Raw genomic sequence first — 17685 nt, 5'->3', positions numbered from 1 at the left:
TTTCTAGATTACTGTTATTTTATTTTTAAATTTTGTTTTGTCATTGAAGTGTAAGTGGCTTTACAGTGTTGTGCTAGTTTCTGCTGTACAACAAAGTGAGTCAGCTCTACGTATACATATATCCCCTTTCTCTTGAGCTTTCCTTCCACCCTCCACTCCCATCCCACCCCTCTAGGTCATCATAGAGCAGCGAGCTTAGCTCCCTGTGCAGTTTCCCATTGCTGCTGCTGCTAAGTCGCTTCAGTCCCGACTCTGTGTGACCCCATAGACGGCAGCCCACCAGGCTCCGCCGTCCCTGAGATTCTCCAGGCAAGAACACTGGAGTGGGTTGCCATGTCCTTCTCCAATGCATGAAAGTGAAAAGTGAAAGTGAAGTCGCTCAGTCGTGTCCGACTCTTAGCAACCCCATGGACTGCAGCCCACCAGGCTCCTCCGTCCATGGGATTTTCCAGGCAAGAGCACTGGAGTGGGTTGCTGTTGCCTAGCTCTCTGTTTTACACATGCTAGTTACATACGTCAGTGCCACTCTCTCAGTTCGCCCCACTCTCTCCTTTCCCCTCGCCTTGCCCACAAATCCATTCTCTGCATTTGCATCTCTATTCATGCCCTGTAGATAAGCTGAGTGCTTCCTTCTTATAAAGGAAAAATGCATCTGTAGCATGCTAACCTTTGTCTTATTTTACTACAGTATTATTTTAAATCTTTATCCTCTCTTGGCATTTATTTCTGGGCTAAATCTCAAAATTTACAGATTTCTATCCTTCGATATTACCAAAATGAACTGGAACTTTAGGTTATTGATAAAATGAACTTGGATAATAAAAGGGTTAAGTGAAAATAACAGCATTTCTTGTAGCATTCAAATGCTATGATGAATTAGTTTGAGATTCAATCAGATTAAATTACTGTCCAGTTATATCCATGTGATTGTGTTTACTGCCTGTTTTTTTCTTCCTGAGATTTAGATCTAAACCAAAATTAGAATGATCAAAGTAATATATATATAAAAGATTATGAGTCAGTTCTCTAAATATTTTTAAAAAACCTTTCATTATGGAAAATTTCAAACATATGCAAAGAGAAAGAGTAAAATAATGAATCCTCCATGTCTTCTTCAAACAGCTTCAGTGATTCTCAATTATGGCTAATCTTATTTCATCTGTAACTCTATTCGCTTCCCGCCTCAAATTATTTTGGTGAAAATATCAGAATTATATCATTAACCTGGAAGTGATTTAGTATATATCTTTAAAATATAAGCAGTCTGTAAAAAACATATTCAGGGATAGTTAGGGAGTTTGGGATGGACCATGTATGCACTGCTATATTTAAACTGGATAACCAAGATGGACTTACTATATAGCACATGGAACTCTCCTCAATGTTATATGGCAGCCTGGATGGGAGGAGAGTTTGGGGGAAAATGGATACATGTATATGCATGATTGAGTCCCTTTACTGTTCACCTGAAACTATTATAACATTGTTTGTTAATTGGCTATCAGTTCAGTTCAGTCGCTCAGTCGTGTCCGACTCTTTGCGATCCCATGAGTCGCAGCCCAATACAAAATAAAAAGTTTAAAAAATAAATAAAAGCATACTCATGATAACAGGAAGATACTGGTGCAGTACAAGAATTCTTTGATGATATTCATCTTCAAAGCTACTCTTTTAAAATTTTAAGCATCTAATAACAGAATGGAAACATTTGACCTTAAGTGAAGTGGAGCAGTTATATTTTCAGAGTTTTCCTTCTTAGTATACAGACTTGGATGTGTACCTGAATTATCAGAAGCCATTGACACTTGGTCAGTCATTTTCTGTCAGGGTGGTATGAAAGTCCAGACACCCCAATACCAGTGAAGATCATTTAAATCAGATTTCAGTCTATATTCCTCTCACATAAAGAATTAACCATATCAGACTTCATGAAATCATCCACTAAGGAAAGGAATCTTAGCTAAGAGGTTGATTTGTTTCTAGGAAAAAAAAAGGTGGGGAAAGAGAGTTTGTTCATTTCCCTTATCTCATCTAATACAAGCTGATTTTTTATCATCAATTTGAAAAGAATCATTGAATCACAGCAGGAAGACTTTGCTAGTAAATACCCTCTCCATTTGAGGGAACAAGCTGTAATCTAGTGAAAAATGTTTGCATTTTAACATTAGAAGAAACACCTAGTGAAAGGTATTTGACCTGAGGTATTTATTCACCTGAAAAATGAAGCTATAATGTATCTATATCATAAAGATAAAATGAGTGAATGTGCTGGTTGGTTAGCTAGTTCCTTAAAAAAAAAAAAAAACTACTAGTAGTTGCTAGTTAGTCAAAAGCTAGTTAAAAAAACCCAGTTTCAAAGGGTGATAGGGGCATAAGTATTGAGAGGCTAAGTTGATCAGGGACATCTTTGGCACCACCACAGTATTTTACTAATCTAATTATTTTATACATTCTTATTGTCTCTTCTCGATGCCACTGAAGTTCCTACATTTAATTTTTTTTTTTTTTTGTACAGGTTATCAAGGATCCTCCTCCACCACCACCATCTGCACCAAAAGAGGTAAATGAGTGCTTAATAAGTGATGTGGGTATTTTTCTTGTGTGTGTGTGTTTAGATATTATGCCCAGATATGATCAGTTATGCTGTTGTTAGATAACTCTGATATATTGACTTTTGAGTTTATGAAAGTCACTTGTTATTTTTTAAACCTTGTGGTTTCTTTTACATGTTAGAAGATGGGACCTTCATTCATTGATAAACATAGACTGGCCATCAGGAGCAATAGTACATAGAGATTTAATTTACTTTTTATACCAATATATGAATAATTTGCTGTTACTTTATTTACAAAAAGTTGGAAGATCCAAGCTTGCAGTTTAAAGATATTATTACTTTCTTCAAAATTATTATTACTTTTATATTATTGCTATATGTTGTATTACCATACTATTAATATAGTATATATTAAATATTATATTAGTACATAGCATATACTAGTAATATTGTGTTAGCAAGAACAAATGTGACATTGTGCATTTTCAAAGCTTCTCAACTACCTTTTTAGTACCAATTTTGCAGGGTTCAAATTTACGCATATGTTGAGACTTTAAATGATTATTAAAATGTGGTCCTAATTTTAATGTTTTATCTTTTTACATATGAAATGATGAATAAGTCTGGAAAAAACAAACGAAGTTCATAGTTAAGGAGCAACTTCTGGTAGCCTAGTAAAATAAGGTAGATTCCATGAATTGTGGAATGAAGGGAGCCCTTATATTCTATAGAACTTCACTTGAAATTTATACATGTAATCAGAACTGTATACACATGTGCTATGTGTAATTTTTACTGTATTTCTTCCATATCAGTGGTATTATTCAGAAAAATATCTAAATGTGAGCCAGTTCTGACTAAGTAGCATTTTAAGAAATTAATTAAACACATTTTAAAAAACTTGTATCTGCATAGGAGGAAGAAGAACCTCTGCCTACCAAGAAATGGCCAACTGTGGATGCTTCCTATTATGGTGGTCGAGGTGTTGGAGGAATTAAAAGAATGGAGGTTGGTATATCTTAAAAAAAATAGAAGCTGCTAATTTGGAATATATATTTTTATAACTATTAAGCCATGGAAACTACTTTTCACAGCTCAATTTCCCAATACCATCCAATTTTTCTTAACATGTAGTATTTTGGGGGGCAGTTTTTTTCCACAGAATAATTCTAGCCATTTCAAAACTGTGCAAGAACTGACTTCATTAGCCAATGGATTGCATTGATAAGACGCCTGAATTCTAAAGGGCAAAACAAAATTAGGGATTTTCCTCACTGTTTTGGAAAAAATGACTACAGAGAACATCAGCTTTGAAGAAGCCAACTACTTAAAGTCGCAACAATGCTTGTCTTTGAAAAGATTCATAGTTAAGTTCTGTTTGGGGAGGAAAAAATGTTAAAATATTCAGTAGAGTGGATATGACCCTATCACAAATGTAGAGGAAGTACCTTTAAGGCTTTTAAAAAACAGCTTTTATATTGTAAAGTAATTATCCTCTAATTAAAAGAAATACATTTACATTAAAAAATAAAAATAGGTTTTAGTTGCCACTTATGTATAATCATAATTAATATTAAATATCATTTATAGAGTGTATTAAATTTTTAGACTGGCAAAAAGTATGGATTAAAATAGAACTTAAATATTATATCTTAAATATCAAATGAGGTCTTCTTCTCACCACAGACATATTTTTCAATGTGATGGAATAATTAATAATAAGCAAGCCCTGTCGGCACTGACCTCTTAACAGTGGCAGAGATAAGCCAGCCTCTCACCCAAGGGAGCAATTGGAGGGATTTTCTCATTTATATCATGACTTTATTATTAAACACAGATCCTGGCAAAGCATGTATATAAGAAGACGTATGCAGGGGGAAACCGGTTAGACAGGAATTAGCGCAATGTGTTAGTAGTTGTCTTTGAATGGAGTGATTTTCAATTTGTGTTATGTATTTCCCTGCTTGTTCATGACCTATTTGTCAGTGAGCATGTACTAATTTATATCAGAATATCAAGCCGAATTCCATTTTGAAATCCACACATGTAGAATGCCGCATGACAGTGGGGTTCAAATACATTGCATACGTGCTCAGTTGCTCAGTCGTGTCCAGCTCTTTGCCACCCTATGGACTGTAGCCCACCGGGCAACTCTGTCTATGGGATTCTCCAGGCAAGAGTACTGAAGTAGGTAGCCACTCCCTTCTCCAGGGGATCTTTTCAACCCGGTGATGAAATCCAGGTCTCCTGCATTGCAGGTGGTCCTTTACCATCTGAGTTCAGTTCAGTTCAGTTCAGTCGTTCAGTTGTGTCCGACTCTTTGCGACCCCATGAATCGCAGCACGGCAGGCCTCCCTGTCCATCACCAACTCCCGGAGTTTACTCACTCACGTCCATCGAGTCAGTGATGTCATCCAGCCATCTCATCCTCGGTCGTCCCCTTCTCCTCCTGCCTCCCAATCCCGCCCAGCATCCAAGTCTTTTCCAATGAGTCAACTCTTTGCATGAGGTGGCCAAAGTACTGGAGCTTCAGCTTCAGCGTCATTCCTTCCAAAGAAATCCCAGGGTTGATCTCCTTCAGAATGGACTGCTTGGATCTCCTTGCAGTGCAAGGGACTCTCAAGAGTCTTCTCCAACACCACACTTCAAAAGCATCAATTCTTCGGCGCTCAGCCTTTTTCACAGTACAACTCTCATATCCATACATGACTACTGGATAAACCATACCTTGACTAGATGGACCTTTATTGGCAAAGTAATGTCTCTGCTTTTGAATATACTATCTAGGTTGGTCATAACTTTTCTTCCAAGGAGTAAGCATCTTTTAATTTCATGGCTGCAGTCACCATCTGCAGTGATTTTGGAGCCCAAAAAAATCTTTACCATCTGAGCCACCTGGTATATTTATTCTTATTGAAAACACAAGGAGCTGTGGCAGATTTTTGTTATTCCAATATTCTAGTATTCCAGAGATTAGAAGTCTCTTTCTACAGAAAAGAAAAGCACATGCACGAGCTCCTGAATGGGTTCCAAGTTAAAAGGCATATTACTGGAATATGGTCAGGAAAGCCATGGGGCCATGAACATCCTTGAGTAACTCACATTTCAAGTTTTAAGTTATTGACTCTTTTATTTAAAATTTAGTTGAATTGAAATTTATTTATTTGTTTTAGTTTTGACTTAATTAATATGAAATTACACTGCCCTTTCTTTTTAGCTGAAGAAAATTTATGAGAAGGACTCACTTACTGTTAATAAATCAGAGTCCATTTTAGTCATAGATTATTTAAGTTTTTTCTATAATGTGGACCATTTTTAAAGTTTCTATTAAATTTGTTCAATTTGTTTTACATTTTGGTTTTTCGAAACAATATTGTTTGTTTCTATTTTACATTTTGGTTTTTTTGGCTGCGAGGCATGTGGGATCTTAACTTCCCGGACCAGGGATCAAATCTGCTCCCCCTGCATTGGAAGGCAAAGTCTTAACCAATGGACCACCAAGGAAGTTCCCTAACCATGGATAATTTTGGCTACATTTTATGGACTACTCCATCAGTGAGATGGAAATAAGGATGGGAATGATGAAAAAAATGAGCAAGTAAATATGGGCATCACAAAGGGGAAACACAATATGTAAAAATACACAATAAAAATATACTGAGAATTAAGCACCATTAGACTTTTTCAAGCATGAGTTTATTTAAACTTGGAGAGGAAAAATAGAAAACATACCTTGTTTTAAAATCATGCCTATTCAAATCTGGAAAGTATTTTCCTTAAAAAAAAAAAAAAAAAACCTTAAAGGGAAAGTAAATGGAATTATAGAAATCATGGTACATCTGAATTAAAAAATAAGTCTTTGTAACTAAATGTTGTTTTAAGCCAGTATAGGAATTTTAGTAGAAAGTCTTTCTTCCTTCTCCTTTACATTAAATATTTAAACACTGTGGTAATGGCTATTTGCAGAAAGCTGGAGCTGAGCTGATGTTAATAACAGCTGTTAGCACAACTGATCCACAGTACTTGATGACTTCACATGTGTTTCTGGCAGTTCAGCAGGAAACTGTTTTTGTTTCTTTTCTCAGTTCTGAAATTGCTCCTTTATGATACAACCTCTGAATATGCTCAGAAATTATGGAATTTCATTGTTTATCATGAAAGCCAGATAGAATTGGAAACATTTAGCTATCAGACTTGCACTTTTAAAAAAAATAGTCAAAAGTCAGATATATCAATTCTGTTAAGGCTGCCTTTAGCAATCTATTCTTGTTATTCTTTTATCCTTTTTGGCTATCTCAATGTGGTTAAACTAAAATATTAAAATTTATACACATAAGCATGTATATATATTTAATTGTTTTTAAGAGTTTAAGGAAAACTCTATATAGTGTTTCCTAGCTTTAGAATTTGAAGTTGAGTGAGAATTGATTGTGCTATTGTTTGTGGTGATGGTGATAATGATGAAACAGCTATGATGAACTAAGAATAATGGATTTGTGTAATGTATTTATTTTAGACCTCAGCAACTATAACTGGGGCTTCCCTGGTGGCTCAAAGGTAAAGAATCTGCCTGCCAGTGAAAGAGACATGGATCCAATCTCTGGCTTGGGAAGATTCCCTGGAGAAGGAAACAGCAACCCACTCTAGTATTCTTGCCTGGAAAATCCCATGGACAGAGGAGCTTGGCAGGCTACAATCCATGGGTTGCAAAAGAATTGGACGCAATTTAGTGACTAAACAACAGCAACAACAATTATATATTGTGTTGGCCAAAAAGTTCACTCAGTTTTTTCCATAAGATGTTGTAAAATGGACTTTTCCACTAACCTAGTATCATATATTTAGTTGTTTAATAGTTGGGTCCTTAGAAATGCCATGTTGGGTGAGAACTCAAGTTCAACTGTCTTCATGTTCTTTATCTGAGAATGGTGCCAATGTTATTTAGAGGAAAGATATAATTACCATTACCTCTGTGATATCAACTATGAATGCTACACTAGTTAAAATCTTAAGTTAAAAATCTATAACTTCTGAATGGTCCTAAATTTTACCTACTTCTACTCCGAATTACTTCTCTATGTTATGATACTATTTGACTATGTATCTTATTTTTCTTTGTTTTTTTCCCCTTAGAATTGAGACTTTACAACTGCAGGAGATGGGTCCTGGTTTTAGAATTTTTTAGTTCAATTTAAATATATCTAAAGATTTTTAAAGTTTTAATTAATCTAGGCGAAGACACTGACTTGAAAGAGAAGGTCATTTCTCTGGAAAGAAAGCCAACTATCCAGCTCTAAAGGTTTAATGGTGTTTAAAACAATTTTAACAACCTCATAAAGAACATTCTAGTACCACTGATCACACTGAAAGATACAGATACATTTTAATGACTCAACAGGGTCCACTTGAGATTGAAAACCTATTCTAAAATTGTAGTTAAAAAAAGGTAAAAACATCTAAGTAAGCCTTATCAAAAAGCTGTGAATAGATCTTTCTATGAACAGTAATCATCTGTATTCCTGTCCACTAATTCAGGTCATTAAAATGCTTTTAGAAAGCTTATTAATCATTTTTTCTTTGTAGAAATTACTTAACACTGGTGAGTCACTGTGTGCCCAGGACAGGCATTCCTGTTAGAGCTTCACTTATCTTCATCTTCTTTGGTAACATCCTTGCTTTTTAGACTTCTCTGCTGCTCTTGGATGAACAAAACCTTCCTCCGGGGGCCACATCCTCTTCACATGCCCACACTTGAAAAAAATTTGGCTCAGATTTAGCCAATTTTCATTGAAAAATAAAGAAAACATCACTTAACCTTGCAGTTTTTTTTCAGTGTCCAGGGTTTTCAGAGAAACGAATTCCCCCAAATTTGTAGAAATCTCTGATGTCTCTGAATTCTTCTCTTCAGAGTCTTTTCAGATTTGTCTTCCTTAATGAAAAATGTGTATGTCAAATAACCATATCCATATGAGCAGAGAAACTGAAGACTGAGAGCTGCTTTACAAACTGAAGATAAAACATACATTATTATTTTTACTTCCAAAGGCAAAAGTTTAATCATACTTTTGTCCTTAGTCAAACTTGATGGAAACTTTGGAAGGAAAAGTTAGCTTCTTTTATAAAATATATTTGTAAAATTCTAACCTAGTTGAAACATCTTGTCCACTTCAGACTAACATGTTCAAATCCCTGTCTTGCTACTTACTGTGTGGCTTTGGGCTCATCACTTAACCTCTCTGTATCTTTGTTTCCTCCATGGGAAGCAAAAAACACAGTATCTACTTCATAGCATTTTTTGTATGGATTAAATGCAGCTTGGCACATGATAATTATTCAGTAAATGCTAATTATCATCATCATTACCATCTATTTCAACCATTGTCATCAGTATAGAGGTGTGTGTGTTTAGCTAGAAGGAGAACATACCTAGAGAATAGAATTATACATTTCCCTTGTAAAATAAAAATTAACTCCTTATTTGAAACAATGGAGAAATGGTTGTATCAAATTTAATCGATGCCAAATTTTTATAAAGGGTCTTTGTTTCTAGGATCTTGATACGAAATACATAAGGAGTGGTGAAAAATCTTAAATCTCAGAAGAGAAATTTGGAGTTAGGTTACTTACTCATCTTTTGACTTTGAGGTGATGAGCCAAGAACCAGCTGAGCAAGAGTCTGTTCTCCTAGGCCACTGTTTGTCTGATAGCAATATTTCCCTTTGTTTTAAAGGTTCGTTGGGGTGATAAAGGATCTACAGAAGAAGGCGCAAGGCTAGAGAAAGCCAAAAATGCTGTGGTAACCCTTCCTGAAGAACCAGAGGAACCCGTCAGACCGAGACCACCTCGATCTAAACCCACACACCAGCCTCCTCAGACGAAGTGGTACACGCCAATTAAGGTGACTGTTCAGACTTTGTGGGATTTAACTGCAGCTTCCTAAAGTGTAATCCTTTTAGTCTCTCTGAAGGAAGACCAAGGTATATCAAACAGCAGGCATCCAATTTACCTTCTAACGACTAACTGAGTCATTTCTCAGCAACAAGAAACTCCGTTTTTGTTACTTATTCATTTAATTTATGAAAGAAATGACAGTAGAGGAAAAGGCTTTATCTTCTTCATTTTAGCTCATTTATCTAGCAAGCAGAGGTTGAGTACATTTCCCAGAGATTTATAGATCATGTTTCCCTTTAGGGTCGGCTGGACGCGCTCTGGGCTTTGTTGCGGAGGCAGTATGACCGAGTTTCCTTGATGCGACCTCAGGAAGGAGATGAGGTTTGTACCTGGGATGTGTTGGGAAAAAGCTAGATTATTCTTTTAAGGATGAAATAATTGATGAGATTAATATTTTCAGTACCAAGCTATATTTAATATTATATGATTCTAGCGTGGTGTTTAAACTATCAAAACATCTAAATCTAAGATTTTACTTCTATGAGATGGAGATAATTTTAAAAACATCTGAGTTCAACCATTTAGAAAACCAATTTGACAAAATATTCCTGGAATATTCCTAACAGATCATTTACCCTTTGCTGTGACCATAGGTAGAGAGAATTAGGTGGTTTGTGAAGCAGGCTTTTTCATTACCAAACCACTGTGGTTAATACAAAGTTCTTGTATTTAATGACGTTTGTGCCTCTGTTCAAATTAATGCATAATCTAGAGTTCTGCTTCTCAAACGACATATAGCAACTCTCTTCTTCAATATGCCAGACTTTCGCTTCATAGGTTTTAAAATTGTTTTCATGCATCATCTTAGTTTTCTGTCCCCCAACTTAGACATTAATTTTCAACATTTTAAGTGTTGGGTATAGTGGTAACACTGAAGATGTATTAGCAAAGACAAGAGAGTGGTTCCAACACTCTTACCAGTAACCTTCTATATTCCTTTAACTCTCATGATTAAAATTTAGTTTTATGGCCTTTTCTCATTTGTACTAATTTTGACTAATTTCAATAATTTATAGATTATAAATATGCATAAGTAAAGCATCTGGTAATATTGGGGGGGTACAGATGATAGCCTTTGCCCTTAAGAAATCGAAACTTTGGGATACACACAAAAATAAAATTTATTCCAGAACATGATCTAAGCCATATATAGATAAGCACCAAGTACTCTTGAGTACATTGAGGAAGAGACATTAACTCTTCCTGGAGGAATCTGGGAATGTTTCATAAAAAATAGAGGCCTGCTAGCTTTTGCATCGGAGAAGGCAATGGCACACCACTCCAGTACTCTTGCCTGGAAAATCCCATGGATGGAGGAGCCTGGTGGGCTGCCAGTCCATGGGGTCGCGAACAGTCGGACACGACTGAGCGACTTCACTTTCACTTTTCACTTTCATGCATTGGAGAAGGAAATGGCAACCCACTCCAGTGTTCTTGCCTGGAGATCCCAGGGACAGGGGAGCCTAGTGGGCTGCCGTCTATGGGGTCACACAGAATCGGACACGACTGAAGCGACTTAGCAGCAGCTTTTGCATAAGATTTCATCAGGTGGAGCTAGGTGGAATGAGTATTTCCACAGATGAAGCATCATGAGCAAAATCTCTCAGGTAGCCAAGAACAGTGATGTGTGGAATAAAAGATAGTCTGGGGGTTGGGGATTCAAGCCAGAATGATGAATTGGGAATAGAAGAAATCTTTGAGTTTGGATAAATTGATATATTTGTGCTTCTGAATGATGCATTATAATCATTCTTTCATTAATTCAAATAAATATCTATCTAATGTCTAAAATGTACCAAACACTTTGTTAGATACCAAGTAAATCTAACATTCTTCTTAGATTACAGTGCTAGAATAGTTTACACGTTGCCCCAGCAAGTTAAAGCATCATTTATTTTTCCATGATTGCAGAATAAAGCTTTCATTATTTTGACCAAAAATTCCTTTCTTTTTTTGAAAATTTGCTCATTCTTCTGTCTGATATAATCCTAGAACCTTTATCCTAACTCTTGAGGTTAAATTGTTTCAAAACTCAGAATTTTTCAGATTTTAGGAATCTGATACAGTCCGTATATATGTTTATATACTTGGAAAGCATCATCTCCTGAGCTCAGTGTTGAGACATTCTGTTACAGAAATATTGATTAGTACAGGTGGATAATAATAGACCATAAATATTCTCCAGTTAGTTCAGGTCAGTTTTTTCTTCCAAATGTATTTTAGTGACACAATTAACACAAAACTTTCAATTTTAAAAGATTTTGTATTTAAAAAATATAGACAAAATATAGTAAACTTTTATTGTTTCCCGGTTTTTTGTTTACCACTTTTTTCACTCTTCACCTATATATGTGATTTATGATTTTTAAATCATAATTTTTGTTTTTGTTTAAATGCAGGACTTTAAACTTAGTAAATATCAATTGTTGGTTCAGTTAATTGATTTGCTTTTCCATCAGATATATATTATGATTCAGTGTGTGTCTGACACAGTCTGATTTAATCTTTATTCATAATACCTATTCTTGATGGCCTTGCTGCTTCCAAAATTTTGTCAACTACAAAGTTTTGTTACTTAGTTCAAATTCAGACCTCAGTGGGGTACTCCATGAGCACCTTCCACACAGATTGACACTCCACACTGTTAACTGAAATGAATATGGTAAAGGTGGAAGCCCACAATAGTATTAACTCAGTTTACCATCTTATTCACAAGGATATTTGGGCTTCCCTGGTGACTCAGAGGGTAAAGCATCTGCCTGTAATGCAAGAGACCCGGGTTCGATCCCTGGGTCGGGAAGATCCCCTGGAGAAGGAAATGGCAACCCACTCCAGTACTCTTGCCTGGAGAATCCCATAGACAGAGGAGCCTGATAGTCTATAGTCCATGGGGTTGCAAAGAGTCGGACACGACTGAGCGACTTCAGTTCTTCACTTCACTTCACAAGGATATTTAATAAATTTTATTAGTTTTCTGTATTTAAGGTATAATGTATATTTATGTCGGAGAAGGCAATGGCACCCCACTCCAGTACCCTTGCCTGGAAAATCCCATGGACGGAGGAGTATTCACCCATTTGACCGAATCAATGATGCAAAATTATTTGGTCCTGGAAATCAAGTAACTGTGACATGATTTTTTTCTTACTTCTAATTCTTGCTATGATCTTTTATAATATTTATTATCTTTTTTAGACTAGGGTTTGATGTCAGACCTATAGTTCACAGCATATAACTTTTTCCCTTTAGACAACCTGGGAAATCTTTGCCCTCCCTGCTTTTTATTTCTCATTTTCCCGTTTTTCATGTTTCACAAAGATTATTAAGAATATCTGAGTTTCTGTCACCTTTGTATCATCTACCAGGTCCTCTTTATTTGATAGAGTTAATTCCAGTATTAACTTCCCATCCTCCATATGCTAATTTCTTATACTAGCTTGAGCTTTTCTTATACTCTATGCTTATATTTTTTCTGGCTTCTTCTTCTGAAGTCTTTTAATTGCTCTGTTCTTTTCCTCATGAGCACAGTAAATACTGTTATTGATAAGGCCAACTCATGGGACTTTGGTACTTGTGCCCCAAAAAATCTGCATCAAACATAGGACACTTAATCTTAGTAAATGTTTGGTGGGCTTTATTTTAAAAACTTGACAATGACTGGAATACATCAAGTATTATTATCCATAAAGTAATATTTAATTATTTCTCTAAATAAAATTGTCTGCATGGTACATGGCGTAATCTGTGCTGATATGCCAGCATCCTCCAAATTTTATTTTTTAAAAAAGACCATATAATATTTTTAAAATTCTAGTACTTTTCTTTTGCTTTAGAATAGCTTTCATTTGAGAAACTTAATTTACCTAGTAAGACACTGAGGACCCAGAGATAGGAGGAGAATAAATGATACAGAACATATTTGGCACAGCTAATTTTTATGTATGATAGTAAGATGGGATGCTTTGCTTTCATAATTATCTATGCAGGAGAAGAAGACCATGGCTCACTGTAACCTTCTATTTATTGTGGCTAGTTAGGTAAGCTCTCAAAAATTAAACTATCTGAACTCTAAGGTTTTTATCAACTTAGTTTATATAGATATGGTTTATCTCATAGGATTACCTGCAGTAGAGGAAAATTTAAATTTAGAAGACGAAGATGTCCAAGTAGCAGAGTCCTCTAGTTTTCTGCCTATTCTTTGTTTTGGATTTCCGAGGCAAGCTGGGGCATAATCACTGAATGAGAAAATTAGTCTTGGAGGGTTTTTGTGTTTTTTTTGACACATTTAGATAGCTAGATTTACCTATGACTAGGCTCCGCCAGCATAAGGAAGGATAAAATTCTATCTTCAACTTGACTTCTCTGAAACCAATCAGTCCTTGATAAAACTAAGTTAAAATACAGATCTCTGACTGCTCAGACAACTCATGAAAGATTTCTATATGTGTACTATATATATAGTATATATAGGTATATATATGTATCAATATTGATTCCCACTAAAAAGATTTGTCTCTGCATATCAAATAGTTCATTGGAATATATGTTATTAGCTGTTCAAGGCCAGTTCTTTTTAAGAAAAACTTAATCTTATCAACAAACAAACTGGTGAATAAATTTCACAAATAATTTTGTGATTTTCCTGTGCTTGTAAAGGCTTGAGTGTGTTTACTTTTGACTATGCTTCTTGTGAAATATGTGCATAATGGTATAAGCTGTGTGTCTGTGTGTGTGTTTGTGTGTGTTTAAAGCAATTTGTACATTGCAGAGATTAGGAGGACTTTTGCAAACATTTTCATTTCGTTGGGCATGGATGCAGTTTTGCTGCATATTGTCAAGAAACAAATGGGAACACTTTCTCATTTCTCAATTTTAAAGAAAGTAATAGTCACGCTCTTTCTTTGGAGGGGGTGGAAAGACACAACAAAACTGCTTGGGAGACAATAAAGCATCATTGTTTTCAGATTGTGGCTGATGGTTCCAAAATAACACCGCCTCCCCTTAGTCAACAGTGTGGTTTTCCACCTCGAAAACCCATCCTGTCATGGATTTATAAATTGTTTACTGCAGATTCTGCCTCTTGAGAGTCTAGCTTCATAAACACATCAGCGTCCATAGAACCAAACCCGGAATTAACGCACATTTCCCCTGCAAGGCCCGTCACGCTGAATTTCCAGCCAAATGGCTCTCCTTTCATGGCTCCGAGGCCGCAGCGGGCTCAGTGGCAGCATTCGCGGCCGAACTGAAGTCCTTGATCCAGTAACTGAAGTTCAGGCATCAAGTATCAAAGCGACGCCAGACACCTCTTGCTCGGCCCCCGCGCTCCGGCTACCTGTGGGCGCCGCCAGCCCCCGCCAGGCGGCGGGACGGCGGGGCTGCGGGGCTGCGGGCGGCCCGGGGGCCGGGCTTTGATGGCGGCCGCCGGTCCTCGGAGTCATGAATGTTTCAGCGCGCGGGCGCGAGGTGCGGGCGGCGCGTCCAGGTGTGAGCTCGCAGGTTGTCGCCGACATCTGTTCGCCGCGGCGGCAGCGGCCTCCCCCGGCCCGCAGCGAGCGGCCGGATTGTCAGCGGAGGTAGTTGAGAGCGGCAGGACCGTTTTGGTCTCCCTCTCGCTGCCTGGAGGCCTGAAACACCAAAGGTAGGAGCAGGGGGTGGACACAGCTGCGCTCCCGAACTTGCCTTAGGCGCGAATAAAGAGATCTAATGCAGTTTGACTCCGTGGCGGTGGGGAGACGAGGACGGAAAGCCACTTCAGAGACAACTTAACGCGGCAACATCTGCCGCCAAGTTTCCAGGGAGTGACGGGGGACAGCAGGTACCGATCGAAGTCTCCACATAAACAGCCTCCGTGAAGCCGGGGACTCTTTTGAAGGGCCTCCATCAAACGGGCTGGGGTCTGCAGCAGGCGTTTGTTTGGTTTTCAAAGCGGTGTTTTGTTTTTGCCATAACAAGGTAATTTATAAATGATGCATTAGCAGGCGTTCTCTCTCTCTCTCTTTTTTTCTTTTTCTATTTGAAAAGAGAGTTAGAGAAGCAGCAAAGCAAAGAAGAAAGCGCGGCCCGGGTTAGGGAGCTGTTCCACAAACCCAGTCAGTCTCCAAGGAGCTTCTTGTTTGTCATCGAGGTTATGTTAACCTTCAGACCGCAGTCCCTCCTTCACCAGTAAGCAGAAAGAAATTGAAATACGGCCAGAAAAGAATGCTGGTGGTAGTAACACCCGTGAAGTATGCCCACTATGTCTTTGTTTTTTAAACTTAGGGCTTTTTATTACACGGAGATGAAAGAGAATTAGGTTTTCTTGCCAGATGTGTTTAAATTTTAGTAAGACGAAATTGAGAAAATTGCACTGACTTTAATTTTCTTCTCATTTATAAAGGCTGCATGGCGATAGTTGGGTATTAAAAATCAAAAGTAAGAATAACATGTTAATGGAAGCATTTTTTTCCCCCTTTTAAGGAAGTTTCCTTCTCTACTACCTAGATTCAGCCGGAAAAAAAATCCTAAGGATTTGTATAATTCGCTGAGAATATTGCAAAAACTTATAATTTTCCGCACACAGTATTGGCACAACAGATTCATAAAATTATTAGTCTGACAAGTAAAGCTCCGGGGTATGGTAAGGTAATAAGGATTCTATGGTAATATAAACTGTTACGGTTAATAATATTTAGGCAGCCTCACCTGAGGATCGAGTTGGGCCGCCACGAAGATAAAGGAAAGGAGCTGATCCAAAGTGGCCTTTGGAGTGAGGGCAGCCAGGGTGCAATGACCTGAGGAGAAATGCTAGCACTTGGCAAAGTTTTCATCAGTTGGTGGTGAAATAAGCAATATAGGTGCATAGCGAGTTTCCAGTTAAGCTAAGTTTATTACATGGAGAGGACTTCCATTAACTGTGCAGATATTTTCATTTTTAAAAATGATTGATGGTAGCTGCTTAAAAAAAAAAAGTTAATTATAACAGAACTCAGTGCTAGTCCTCTGATTTTTAAAAAAATCTACAGACAAACTCTCCCACCAAAACCCAGTCTGAGAACATAGGTAGCCCTGGTTTATTTAGAAGGCATCAGAGAAGCCTGAGAACCTCAGGGGCAGGTGATTCGGGCTGGACCTCTGGCCTCCATCTCCAGACCTAGATTTAGGTTCAGTCCTTTGTCAGTCCTGTTTCTGAATTCTCGCGCTCCAAACTTAACGGCCTCGCCTCTTCAGTGGTGGCTTTTTCAAGGATTCTTACCATCCCAAGGATCACTATAAACGCTCATGCTTACAAAGCAGCACTCTGTGCTATCAAACCACTTCATCTTCAGATTGAAGAGGCACCTGGAAGGCAGCGATTTCATACCAGGATGCCTTTAAATTCCGCATCATATTTGTAAACCACTTGTGGATGTTTCTGAGCAGATTGAAGCTTTCACTCTGACGATTTAATGTGTAAGATGTCTTCAGTGCTTGGAACTATGCTGCTAATAACTGCATTCTTAAACTTTGTTTTTAGATTCCACATAAATACTTTGTGACTTAAGTGATTGCTTACATTTTGTTTCTATAAGATCTGAAATTTTATATGGTCCTTTATGCCAAGTACAATGCAACAGCACTTGAAAAGAGTACCAGTAGATGTTTCTATCCTTTTTGTTACCACCAGTATCTTTCCATTCTTACTATCTTTCTCTCCTGTTCCCCACCCCACCCCCCTCAGAAAACAGCCTTAGTAGGTGGATTTATTTATTTAATCTTTTGGCTGTACCCCATGGCATGCGTGAGGATCTTAATTCCCTGACTAGGGATTGAACTCTTACCCCATGTACTGGCAGCATGGAGTCTTAACCACTGGACCATCAGGAAAGCCCCAGTTCTTATTACCTCTTGTCATTACATTTCAGGGCATCCTTAAAATACCTTAAGTATCCCACTTAAATTAGCAGAAAGGATTAACTTTGGTTTACACATATTTGAAAGACAGATTTTTACTAGAATAACTCATGTCATGAACACACCATTGTTACAATTTCTACTGATTTATGTGTGTGTGTATATATATGTGTGTGTATAATGTTTAATATAAATGTATGTGTATATATAATCCCACAGAACATATTTTTCAGTGTATGTGTCTTCGACTAATGTCTGTTTCAGTGGAAAATAGCACATTCAGAAAATAGAGTGCTTTTTTGATACCATTT

At 37.2% G+C, this 17685-nt stretch overlaps 1 protein-coding gene across 2 annotated transcripts in view; it reads left to right on the top strand.

Moving 5' to 3' along the window:
- ANTXR2 (ANTXR cell adhesion molecule 2) overlaps positions 1-17685 on the top strand; it is a 175218-nt gene that overhangs the window by 90584 nt on the left and 66949 nt on the right. For both annotated transcript variants that reach the window (XM_069594457.1, XM_069594458.1), the window contains 4 exons: positions 2516-2560; positions 3470-3562; positions 9285-9452; positions 9746-9826. In XM_069594457.1, the coding sequence (XP_069450558.1) occupies positions 2516-2560; positions 3470-3562; positions 9285-9452; positions 9746-9826 (387 nt within the window). The remainder of the gene's footprint in view (positions 1-2515; positions 2561-3469; positions 3563-9284; positions 9453-9745; positions 9827-17685) is intronic.

Source organism: Ovis canadensis, chromosome 6 (genome assembly GCF_042477335.2).
Source record: "Ovis canadensis isolate MfBH-ARS-UI-01 breed Bighorn chromosome 6, ARS-UI_OviCan_v2, whole genome shotgun sequence".
Lineage (NCBI taxonomy): Eukaryota > Metazoa > Chordata > Mammalia > Artiodactyla > Bovidae > Ovis > Ovis canadensis.
Note: the sequence above shows the minus strand (reverse complement) of the source record. Positions and strands in the feature narration are given on the sequence as shown.